The sequence below is a fragment of the Chiroxiphia lanceolata genome, chromosome 6, assembly GCF_009829145.1.
Source record: "Chiroxiphia lanceolata isolate bChiLan1 chromosome 6, bChiLan1.pri, whole genome shotgun sequence".
NCBI lineage: Eukaryota > Metazoa > Chordata > Aves > Passeriformes > Pipridae > Chiroxiphia > Chiroxiphia lanceolata.
The window spans coordinates 29,289,805-29,302,360 of record NC_045642.1 but is presented as its reverse complement, the minus strand read 5'-3'; the positions used below and the strand labels follow the sequence as shown (position 1 = coordinate 29,302,360).

Here is a 12,556-nt window from a genome sequence, read left to right as displayed (position 1 = left end):
TGAGACATTTCATATAATCCTGATATTAGGAGGCCTGACTTAATGTATCAATTGTATTACGTTTCCAGACTAAGGAAAGGCTGTGGAGCTGGCTGCAATAGTGGTGGAAACATTGAAGATTCAGATGCTGGAGGTGGAGCTTCTTGCACAAGTAATAATGCAACTATTAATGAGTCACAGAGCAGCATGTCACAAGGAGGAGGGAATGCAACTACAGGGCAGGGACCTGGAGCAGTACAGCATCCTCCTGTTGCAGCTCATCCCACAACTTTTCCTGCAGCTCACCCACCAACTCATCCCTCCACTCTGGGTAAACTTAAAACAAAGAAACAGCTTTATACAAGTTCAATCCTATAGCCAGAACTGACCTTTCAGCTCCTTGGCCTAAGTTAAAAGAAAAAGCAAACAAAAGTGATTTTATATAGTGTTAAGAGCTGTTGGATTCATCTCAAACTGCAGTACTGTTTTATGCAGTGCAAGGTTACCAAACAGATTTGACCAAAAGGGGGGTATAGTTGTGCTGACAAAATAGATTAAATAACTTTTTATAATATGTCTCTACACGTTGGATCTTTTCACTTCTGTTGTATTGTCTGCGAATGCTAAACTTGGTTTCATTTTTTGTGAATGTCTTATATTACTTATTTATACAGTGAAACGAATTCTCTATTTCTGTAGTATTTTAGCTGAATCCTATCCAAGGGTCCATAGTGATCTGTAGTTAGGGAGGTGAAAACCAGTAAAGCCGAGAAAGTTTTTCAAATCTCTCTGTGAAGAGGTATTTGCAAATACTTATTACAGGAAAAGTAGTGACACCAGTGCTCATGAACTGCAATTTGTTTTTAACTTTAAATGTATTAAATTCTTCTGAACTTGTTTTAAAACAGCTTTCGTTCTAACAAATTTTCTGACCCAAAATTTGAATGTGTAGTCAAGCATATTAAGAAAGAATATTCAGGATTTTGAAACACGAACATCTGTAGCTGCCTTGTTGCCTTAAGTTTGGGAAACTTAAGTGTTAATATTAAGGAAGAAATTGCAGAAAGAGCAAGACTGAAGCATTTTTCAAGCTACTTGTCTGGCAGGGATTGTGAATTGAACAGAATATGAAATTCCGAGATGAGTAGAATGTATTCAGATGTTCCGCTGTGTGAAATGCAATGGAGATCTGCGGTACAGCTGTTGCAGATGATGTTGATTAGACCAATCAGTTTTATGTATCTGTGTACTAAAATGTTTGTGTGTCAGCAATCTAATGTGTGTGGGAGGCTTTATCAAACTTTTCTGATTCTGTATCTTTTACTTTTAGGCACCAGTCACAGCTCTCACTCTGTGCAGTCCAGCCTTGTCAGACATTCCCCTGCCCGTGCCTCAGTAGCTAGCCATTCATCCTATTGCTACGGCAGTCGTCATTCATCTCTTCGCACATCCACAACAGGCTTTGTGCCTTGTCGGCGCTCTTCCACCAGTCAGATATCCCTTCGTAACCTCCCATCATCCATCCAGTCCCGCCTATCTATGGTGAACCAAATGGAACCTACTGGCCAGACTGGGGTCAGCGTGCAGCATGGACTGCCCTCTTCCAGCAGCTCCAGCCAAAGCATCCCAGCCTGTAAACAGCATGCCCTTGTGGGCTTTCTAGGGACAGAAGGAGGGAGTAATGCAGCTGAAACTCAGTCAGGTGGCAATGCAAGCCCTGCAAATCAAATGCAAGCCAAAAAGGATGACGTTATTTACAGAATCCAGGTGAATAGTCTAGAAGAACAAGTTAACCTATGTTTCCACATGCTTTTGTTAGTTGTTACTTTGTATGTTGTTGAAATCATTACTTTTAAATACATATGCATTCAGGAATGTCTGAGTATACAGTTTCTGTGCGGTTATGTTTGGAGAACTAATGTAAGAAAAAAGTTTTCTGGACAAGCCTTCCTGCATGCTCCTGGTTTACATTATTTATGTTTTGCTGTAGTACAGCATTGAGAACATCAGCGGAACTCAGTTCCACTGCATGGTTAGCCTTTATACATTGCAGCATGTAAAGCTAAACAGCTTCATTTGCAACTAGTTTTTTTTCTTTGAAGCCAAGTAGATTTTCCACAAAAGTAACTGTAAATATACTTGTTTTCACTTTCACGTGTATTTATTCCTTGGTTATTGCTATGTCAGGGTTTATTGAGCAGCAAACAGTACACTATTGACTAAGTTAATCCTGGCAGCCTTACTTGTTTTGAAAATCCAGAAATCTGTGTTCTTGCTTTCCTAGCTTTTATCAGCCCCACGTACATGCCTTTGGCATTACATGAGCGGAAAACATCAAGAAGTGTATTTAATAGACTAGATCATAATAAACATGATTGCTGATGTCACCTCAGTTTAGAGCAATCTTTAGTAAACTGCATCATAGTGGGCAAATAAGTAAATTTTCAGATCTGTCCTTAGTAGCTTTTGTTTGCGGGCAAGGGCCCTTTTATGAAGCTGTTTACTTTCTCTGTGTGAGGAGGATAAAGGCAAAGTGGACGTGTGCCCTTGGACAGTGGACATTATGGAGTTTTCCCTGTCCTTAAATAAGAAGTAGTTTTCAGGAGTTTTCTCCTGCTTCCCCTGTGGAAAGACCAATTTACTTCAAAACACAGAGCGGGTCTCATCTAGCCCTGCTAGTAGATAAATGCTTTTCTGCCTAGCAGTAAATTCTTTAAGACCATGTTACTTATTATGTTCTGTAAGAAGTAATGAGCCGATTTTAACAGCTCATCATCACTTAACTCTTCCCTGCTACTACGCTGTGTGCTGCCAATGCTTACGTTGTACCAGCTCCCCAGACCCTGCTGTGAGCCAGTATAACTGAAAGAAGTGGGAAAGGAAACCAGAGCTGTTGCTTTAGTGAACTGACATATTGTCAACTGTGTCTGAAACCACAGCCTAATTTCCAAATTCAGTGCTGCACAGGCTGTTTCCTAGCCTGGAGCTTGTTTCCAACACTGAAATGGGTCAGGAATCAATTTGAGTGGGTTAAAGCCAGTTATCTGGGAGTATGCAAAAGGTTACAGTTTATCTGTTTCTTTTAAATTTTGGCTGAACTAACAGTCAAAACTCAATTCCTACTTATAGTTAATGGATCCCAGTCAAGTACTGGAAGGGATCAACGTGTCAAAAAGGAAAGAGCTGCAGTGGCCAGATGAGGTGATACGGCTAAAAGCTGGAAGAAACAGCTGGAAAGACTGGAGTCCTCAGGAAGGCATGGAAGGCCATGTAAGTTTTGCTTAGAAGTTGCCAAGCTAAACTTAAGGCAGTGTCTTGGTTCTGTGGCAGTCTGCCTAGATGTCAAGGCCAAAGATAGATGTACTAGTAAGTTAGATCAGCAGCTGTCCTCAACGTCACTGTTGCTGTCCTAATTTGAAGCAGAGAGATATTTCTGCAACTTTATGCAAAAGATGCAGGATGGTGTTTCAAATGTTGTCAACCATCTCTCCTTCCTGCCTGCTTCCACCTCTTGTCATGAACTCTCAGGCATTTCACTCATTCATCTAATTTTCATTTTCATATTCTTTAAATCTCCGAACAAATACAGGTCAGTTTACCAACAGCTCCTAAATTGAATGATTAACAGTATTTGGTTTTAAATTATTCTGATCAAAAAAAGAGGCAAATAACATTGTCTTTAGATGTCTCTTTATTAGATGTCTCTTTATTAAATATCATGTTTTCTTCCCTTTAAGAAGGAAATCTGTTCTAAAACTTGTGTAAGCCCATGACTTGAAATTTCGTCTCTTTTCCGTAGGGGTGTTCCATCTACATTTTATAAAAATTTACTGCATTAGTTAGAAAACTTATCTCCCAATTTAGACTCTTTTTATGAGGAAAAAATGCAGATCTATCTTTGAAGCTTTTTGATTTTTACTGAGGTGTACACTTTTTTTTTTTTTAGCCTTTGTATCTATAAAGATGCTCCAGTGACTATTCTTTCTGTGATAAATAGTAAAAGGGAAGAGTCACTGACATTGTGTTTGCATTGGTTCATCAATACAACTGTATTTTCATTTGGAATATGGCAGTTTTGGCAGTTTAGAAGGAATGCCTTTAACTGTTTACCTCAGTTGGAGGCGTTACTTATAAATTGGATTCAGGGGATGGATTTTGCCATCTGAAAGTCCACATCACTGTGGATGTATGTGCAAACTTCAGGTAAGAAATGGCGATATGCCGGTAACACAGTGTATGCTGGATTTACCTTGCTGGTATCTGTTTGTGAAGGAAGGGCCCTGAAAATACAATTATTCATGGAAGGAATTTATCAGAGTTAAAAGTCCACTCTTAAGATAGTAGAGTTACCTTGTAGTTAACTCCTGGGAGTAGAATGCTGTTGTAAACATTCACTGTTATGTTTGGTTTAGACGTACTATTGCAAATCAAGAATGTCATAAAGATACTACTGAATGTAGAGGGTTATTTTGAAACATGTCCTGTTGTCCAGTATCATGGGACAATTTTTTTCAGGAGTTTGAGTGTATTTTGTGAACTGCAGCACATTGACATGTGCAGTGATTGATGTTACAGAAAGATTAAAACAAGAGGATTTAAAGGTCAGAGTAAGCTGCTGTTCTGAATGCTTCTCATCTATTTTTGGTGCAGCATACTGGCAGGTTTTTTTAGAAGAGCATCTTTTAACCTAAGAGGAAACGGGAAAGCACCAGATTATCCAGTGTGTGATTAGGACAAGAGGATTTAACTTGATGACACGGTTTCCACTGCCTGTGGTTAAAATACTAGTATCAGTACACTCCTTAGCTCATAGGATAGTATTCCCTTTCTGATCTTTTAGCTGTGGTCCTTACTGCAAATAGGCAGAAATGATTCTTACCTGCTGAGATGCTGCTCATCAAGCAGTTTACCTGACGAAGCCTTATGTCAGTGCTCTCAGGATGAACTTCTGCACTCAGTAGTTAAAAACTTTGCTGCAGAGTAGAAAAAAGTATTTTTCCTAACTTTGCTTTTCATTTTGCTAAGTATGCAGTACAGTGTGTATATATATATATATATATAAGGCAGAAAGACATGATAAAGTTTCTTCAAGGAAATTAAATTTAGCAGTCCTCTTTGTAATGTAGCTGCTTTTTCCACATTTTGAGATAAAGGTATACTCAGCATTATCTTTCTATGATACATGACACTGGCATGTAGAAGAACCTTTTTCCTCTCAAGAGATTCTTATCACCTCTTGTCTATCTAGTGACATTATATTGCATGTTATCAATCATTTATGGTGACCAAATAAATGCCAGTCATGATAGAAGAGATGGTAAAACTGAGTGTGGAGGTATGGCTGTGGTGAGTTTTAATCTATGTACAACTTTTGCATGTAAACAGTTTTCAAGGAGCCATTATATTGATGCTTTTGGAATCAGCCCTTAGCTATCTCAAAGGCACCAGCTGGACAAGAAGGATGTAGTACCTGGGACTTCATTGGGCAATATTTTATGTGTCTGGGGATAGAATATTCCTGGCCTCATTCCATACAGCTGTGTAAGAAGTTTATAGGGACACACTTTGAAGTCAGACTTTAACAGACCACTTAAATATGCTGTTGCATCAAAGGGAACTAAACATGCCATGCTTCCCTGGCTGAAATGCTCTCCCTGTGAATGCAGCATAGATCTCGTGCAGTGGACAAAGCTGAATCTCCTTCACCCAGTGTTCAAGAAACAGTCAGCTGTGAGCTGGGTTTAATGAAGATGAAGTGGATCTCTTGGATTTGATCTTGGAAGATACAGATCACTCGTGGTTTTCTGTCCTTTTTTCCCCACCTGTGTCTTTTGAACTCTTGAAAACTGTACTGTCTTGGATTTTGTAAAAATTAATTTTATTTGCTTTTTAACTTACCTTGTCTTGAATGAAGGGTTCTTTTCTCACAGCTGGCAAATTTGAGGTAATTCTGTTTCTGTGGAGCTGGCAATATTTAAAACCATGTTACCGAAGCATTTTTATGGTTTCTTTGAGGCACCTAGAAGTTAAGGGTATATTTTTATGGAGGCAGTTGAGCAGAGACATGCAAGGTCATACAAGGGCCTGTATGGAAAAGGGACCTTTTGGTGGTCAATATCAGGCAGTATCCTTGAGAGCAGCAGATTGAAGTACCTGAATTCTGTAGATCCAAGGGAGTCTGGGAGAGTAGTTTGTAGCTCTTTTTCTGAAATCCTTCCTCTTTGTGATACTTCTAATTTTAAATTATCTTTGAATAACTTAATTCAGAAGATCAACCTTGCATTCACAGTGAGTAGGGAAAAAATTAGGGCAAAGGCTTTGACTCAGAGGAGACTGTAGTTTACACCTAACTCCTGGTAAATCGAAGTTCTGTGCCATTATGTGCTGCACAACACTGAAGTATTTTAAGACTTAGAGCTAGAGCATCAAAATATCCCACATCTGTACACATGTAACAATTTTTCAGTTGTTACTCACTTTGCTGAACTGTTTGGTTCTGCTTTGGGTCAAGTTGTTTGTCCCTGCTGAAATCTAAATCAAAGACTGGCTGTTCTCAGGTAAGCAAGCTGTTCTCACAGATGGCCTCATTGTTCTTAGAGGTCTTTTCCAACCTAAACGATTCTGTGATTTTAAGATGCAGATCTTCAGCAAGACTTAAACAAGTAGCTTGTCTGTGGATATGCTGTCACTGAAAAATGAACAACTAAGTCAGTATAGCAGTTACATTTTTGCTCCTTTTGCCCTGTAAGAGTCTTGAATTATCAACCACAACTTTGATAAGGCAGCTCTCCATATGGAGCTTACATTTTATTATACTTTTTTTCCTCCCCAGGTGATTCACCGCTGGGTGCCTTGCAGCAGAGATCCAAGTAGTCGGTCACATATAGATAAAACCATCCTGCTGGTTCAAATTGAAGATAAATATGTTGCTGTTGTTGAAACTGGAGTCCTTGAACTTGGGGCTGAAGTGTAAAGCTCTTTGAGACTGAAACTTCCCCTTCTCCAACGGTTCAGAAGAGAGAAGGGTCCAGAAGAAGCAGCTCCTGGGACATGAAACTTTGGTCTGGTTGTAGGAAAGGACTTGAAACACAGATTTGTCTAAGTCCCTTTCCCCAAATAAACAAGTGTAAGAAATTTTTTTAAGTTGTTAGCTGCTGAAGAAACACTTGCATGAAGGATAGATTTGTTGAGACATATCTTCTTGTTTATAAATTTTGTTATGCATTGCGTAATGCTTTAAATCAACAAACTTTTCAGTTCTAAGATCAGAGCACCTCATATTTTTCTAATTGTTTTGCCAAAAATTGCCATGTCTTGTCACAGAGTGCGTGGAATTCATCCACCTTATTTTAAAGAAATTGACTACAAACCTTCAGTTTGGTGAAACAGTGTAAGGGTTTCAGGTGTGGCAAGAAGAGACTGAACAGATGTATAGATTCTTATTCCTTATGAGCTAAACATTAATGAGAACTGCACTAATTTTTTTACAGCAATGCACTAAAAACAACCCTGAGATTGCTGAGAACATTTATTTATATATATAAATATAAGTATATAAAATACCATTATTTAAATTGCCTTTGGGATTAATCCCCTCCCTCTCCATATACATGTTGATGGTAAGGGCTGTGCCATGGGTTTGGTTCTATGTTCTGTATTTCGTACAAGTGCATTTGCTGCATCCTCTTCACAATAAATGGTAAAATAACAAATACATAGAAAAGCACCTGAGTATCCCTGTACTACATCAGACTTTATTGTGGTGGCAGTGGTACCTCAAACCTGTACAACACGTCTAGCTTTAAAGTGGGCCCCAGTATATGACCTTTCATCTGTCCTCCCTTCACTAGCCATAGCTGCTTGGCTTCTTTACACCCCGAGCTGGCTGTGTTGTTTCATTGGCTTTTCTCTGGCAGACACGGTTGTTATAGTTTTTTAGGGGGAGGTGCAGGTCCATGATTTCTTCATGGATGCTTGAAGGTTTTTTTGATTCTATCCAGTTTAAAAAGAAAAAATGGCAACAACAACCTCCCCCCCAACAACAACAAAAAAAAAGAATGCAAGAAAACTTGACTTCTATTTTTAAAGATCTTTTGTAGAAGGCACAGCCCTAAACTTGTATCACTTTTACCACCTTGCCTTTTCTTTCCCTGTAGTCTTCATTCTTTTCTATGACTTGAATTTTATTATCTGTGATTATATATTCTATGTAAGTGTAATTTGAGTATTTATAACTGTGAAGTTGAATTATTCATGTGTTACATATCCTAGGTTTTATTGTATTTTTTTAAAAGTGTGTATTCAGGGAAACAAGTAACTCAGAACTATCATGGGAGTGTGAGAGGGAAACTGGTTTGTTCTTGACTTGCAATTCCTATGATTCGCTTTTCTTAATCCGTAAGAAAAAAATGTACCTGTTATGATTGTTTCCTGTTTCTGACCTGTAATTATATAGGACTTTGTGGAGAAACTGCATACAGTCCTAGCTTTTGGGAGCAGCCATCTCCTTCCCAGTCACCTCCACTTCTTTGTATGTATTGTAAGCAGAAGAGACTTCTGATATACCACAGAGGTTATAGTAATTATTTCTCTGACATCAGAGAAACATTGTCCATTATGTACGTAATGTAAGAGTGAAATTATATGGGAAAAGAAAAAGAAAAAAAAAAGGAAGGAACAGCTACCTAGGAAACATTAGTATTCCAGCTCAAGTCACTGTATGCCATCTAGCCGTGAAAGGGTAAGTGTGTGCCTGGTAGCTCGTCAATTCTAGATACTGTTCCCAGTGAATGATACTGGGACCTTGCTTGCATCATATACTATGCAAACTTGTCCTCAGAATACTGTGCATCTTACAGTTGCATATTACTATTCAGATTATTCCTGTGCAGTCCCATTCAGTCATGGTATAAATGCACAGTTCTGGATCTGCCACAGTTAAAACTATATTGGACAACAAAGTCATTTATCATATGTACACATTATAGTGTAGTTGAATTCATCTCCTGCATATCTGAAAATGTACAGTAGATGAACCTTCTTTAGCGGTCTGGTACTGCTGTCATCAGGAATGAAGAAAACGTGTAAGTTTTGAATTGAAAGTGTTTTAGATAAGGTTTTATTCTATGTCCTTCCCTTCAGGTAAATACCCCTTTAATTAACCCTTCAGGTTTCCTCTATCACTAAGAGTATTCCTTCATTTTAGAAAGAGAAGTTTGTTTGAAAACAAGCCCCCATTTGATATTAGTTGCATGGTTGTTGCTTTTTTTTTCTTGTACTGAAGCCTTGAGGTAAACAAATGACTGAAAAACAAAATACATAGTTGGGTTGTTTTTTTTTTTAAACTTGACTGAAGCAACTTTCAGTATGTTAACCCTGGCTCTGAACAATCACTCTCTTCAGGGCAAGATAAGGACAATGTCCATTGCTGATAATAGACATGATAGGAATTAATGGCTTGTTGATGCAGAAATTTTAGAGCATATGTAACTGCCTGGAATTAGATCAGCAAACAGCAGATGGGGGAGGAGAGAGGCTTTTTTTTAAAGGGGCAAAGAGAATTGATGGACATTTCTGTGGGGTTTTTTTGTTTGTTTTTTTGTTTTTTTAAATCATGAGGCTTTTGGTGTGTTGCCTTCAGGAGATGGATTTTAATGTGGCCAGCAAACAGGTTAATACCTTCATTCAGATACTCAGCAAACATCTGTTGTGAAGCCATTCTCATAATCTTCATATCTATTCCAGGTGTGCTCAAGAGAAGCCACCTAGTTGAAATTTCACTCTTCCATAAGGCTTTGGAAAATCAACTTTTAAAAATTTTTCCTGAACTCTTTAAGATTCATCTGTGATTGTATGTTGGTTTGTGTCTTTGGTTTCCAGTGTGCAAGTGACAAAAACATGTTTGTTTTCTTCTGATTCCCCACAAGATAGATCTGTCTGTGGAAACCTCTTTTTTAGATGGAGATACTTTTATCTTTTGCTTTCTTTTCTTGGCTTTTGTCTTGATGTGTAACATTTTTCTTCTCTTTTGAGGATGGAAAAGATGGGTATTCTCAAGTTAGTCCTGTCAGTCCAGATTGAGTTTACCATAGAGTAGTATTTTATAGATCTTTCTTCCATGAAAACCCATTATAGATGAATATTTTACTTTGTCCACTTGCATTGTGATATTTTCTTGCCATAAGAACATTCCAGTTAAGTCCCACTGTTGTAGCTTTCAGGTAGATCCCAACCTATTTTCTTTTCCTCAGATTGCTTTAAAGGTGGTATCTATTTGTACATGTGTTAGGACTTACTTCTCCCTAAAACACTCAGTTACAGAAAAATTATTGAAAACTCCACTACTTAGATTATGTTCATTAGTAAAAACGGCTACTACTTGATTTTTTTAAAACCTCCTCCCATTTAACTCCCCTCTGAAATCTTTTAAAATGTTCTGATTAAAACAAAATCCTCAAACTGTGTATGTGACACGACTGATGACACCTAAGTTTCTGTGCCACTTGCACTGTATGATACTAGTGATGGATTCTGGGAATCTCTCTCATGGTTCAGCATATGTGAAATGGTTTCAGAGTTGTGGGAAGATGATGGTTGTTTTCTGAGATAATTCCATGTAGGCTGAATGGTGCTACAGCTGCTTTGCCTGGGACATCTGGCATGTCTGCGTGGTGATCTCAGTTTTCCAGTCAGGTGTGCAGTTATCATGAGCCATTCCTCATCTCATATTCACAATGCCTTGGGGACTGAAGAACTCTTTTGAGAAGCCTGGATAACTGGTGAGGTGACAGATGAGGACTTGTGGCACAGGTCAATGCCTTTGGTGCTTTGGCAAGCAGCCATAAAGCTTTGTCTGGTCTTGGGCAAGGGGGGAGAAGAGATGCCTTACAGTTGGATTCAGCTTTCTCTGTAATGCACACACCACCATACAACCTAGGACTATAGATACAAAAACACTGCTTTAAAGATCTTTTTTCAATTTTAGAACTCTCTGTTCACAAAATGGAGCTGGGTAGATTGCATTTCCTGCCATTAACAATATTATTCAACTTATATTGGATTGGGGTTGTACCACCACAGGTTTTATGTACTTGATTTTATTAAGGAATTTTATACCTATTATATAGGCATCTATTCTGTTTTTGTCTGGCTTGCTATTTGATAATCTAATGCAGTACATTCAGTGACGCTGGACTCTTTCAAAAATTATACTGGTAATTCCTGGTGCCTTAGTAAAAAAGTGGGTACATAACACCTTGGTGGAAAGTAACGCATGTGACTCTTTACCCCAGCATGATATGCATATTTCTAAAAAGGTGATTAAGATGGCTGCCCCAAAAGATTTTGGGAATATACCTACATCACTTGGTCACGAACATCTGAATATGAGCAATTTTTATGATTTCTGGTATGTACAGTTTGAATAGATAATCCTGGTACACTTAGGCCACAACTTTGAAAGATGGCAATCAAATAGCTGGACGGACATGTAACTTCTTACAGACACCCCCAAAAGCTTGACAGTAGCTGCTGGTTAGGAAATTGAAAGGGGAGTTGAGCATAAATGAGAGGATGGCTTTGGTTTTTAATGGACAATGAAAATATATATTGCCTCTACCAGCAAATGGTTACATTGCCAGGGATAGGGATATGTGTTCCTGCGTGTCTGTGAGTGTGTATGTGTCTGCGTGTGTTATTGGAAACAGCCTGTAAATATTGTAGCTGTTTAAAATGGAAAAGGCAGAGAGTTTTTTGCAACATGTTGCAGCAAAAGGACAGTATTGACAGTGGAGAAACACTGAGAAATAAAAAAACCTTTTTTCACTTGTTGTCATTTATTGCACTATTACATTCTCTTAAGATATCATTCTCACAAATTTCCTATAAGGACTATTTTAAGTTTATTAAATCACCCTTTAACGAAAGATTCTCTTGTTTAAAAGTTATCTCTTACGTAGATGTAGTAGAAAGGATAATCTCAGCTATTCCTGTTTTATTGCTAGCATCATCAGTTTTCATGCTTTTACATAAAGGAGTGCCACATGCCTTCTCTTCTACAGTTAAAATGGTTTGTCTTTGTTGAAGCATTTTCTCTCTATCATTCATTTCCCTTTTCTTGAATGTTTTTCAAAGCCCAGAACACTACTGTACTGTCTATGCTCAGTAATTTTTCATTTATCGTACTTCCCAGGGAAATATTTTACCTAGTGTGGTTTAATCAGTGATTTCTAACTTTCTGCTGCCCTTGATCTGATAGCTGAGTGCAGCATTGGGTAAAGTCCTGATGAACACTGTGCTTACATGAAGCACCTGTTGATACGGTGAAACTAATTTAAAAATATTCAGCTGCTCTCTGTCCATTCTGTCAAATTTCTTCACACTAGTACAGAGAATTACATCATCATCTTGTCCCTCTGAGTTTGAAAAACTAACTTCTAACAAAAATGGTCGTTGGACAGCTCTGTGTCTTTCAAACTAAAAATTGGATGTTTCTTTTCTCTTTTTTTTTAACTCTGAACAAGCATCTGCAACTTGCACTAGACAAGGTGACTTGAACCTTAGCTGCTTCAGGCTTCAA

General features: G+C 38.2%; 1 protein-coding gene across 8 annotated transcripts in view; it reads left to right on the top strand.

The window, feature by feature from the left end:
• Positions 1-11,802, top strand: part of PCNX1 (pecanex 1) — an 88,768-nt gene extending 76,966 nt beyond the window's left edge. For all 8 annotated transcript variants that reach the window (XM_032689942.1, XM_032689936.1, XM_032689935.1 and 5 more), the window contains 4 exons: positions 69-310; positions 1,310-1,746; positions 3,109-3,249; positions 6,812-11,802. In XM_032689942.1, coding sequence (XP_032545833.1) covers positions 69-310; positions 1,310-1,746; positions 3,109-3,249; positions 6,812-6,952 — 961 coding nt within the window. In that variant the 3' untranslated portion in view covers positions 6,953-11,802. The remainder of the gene's footprint in view (positions 1-68; positions 311-1,309; positions 1,747-3,108; positions 3,250-6,811) is intronic.
• The last annotated feature ends 754 nt before the right edge of the window (positions 11,803-12,556 follow it).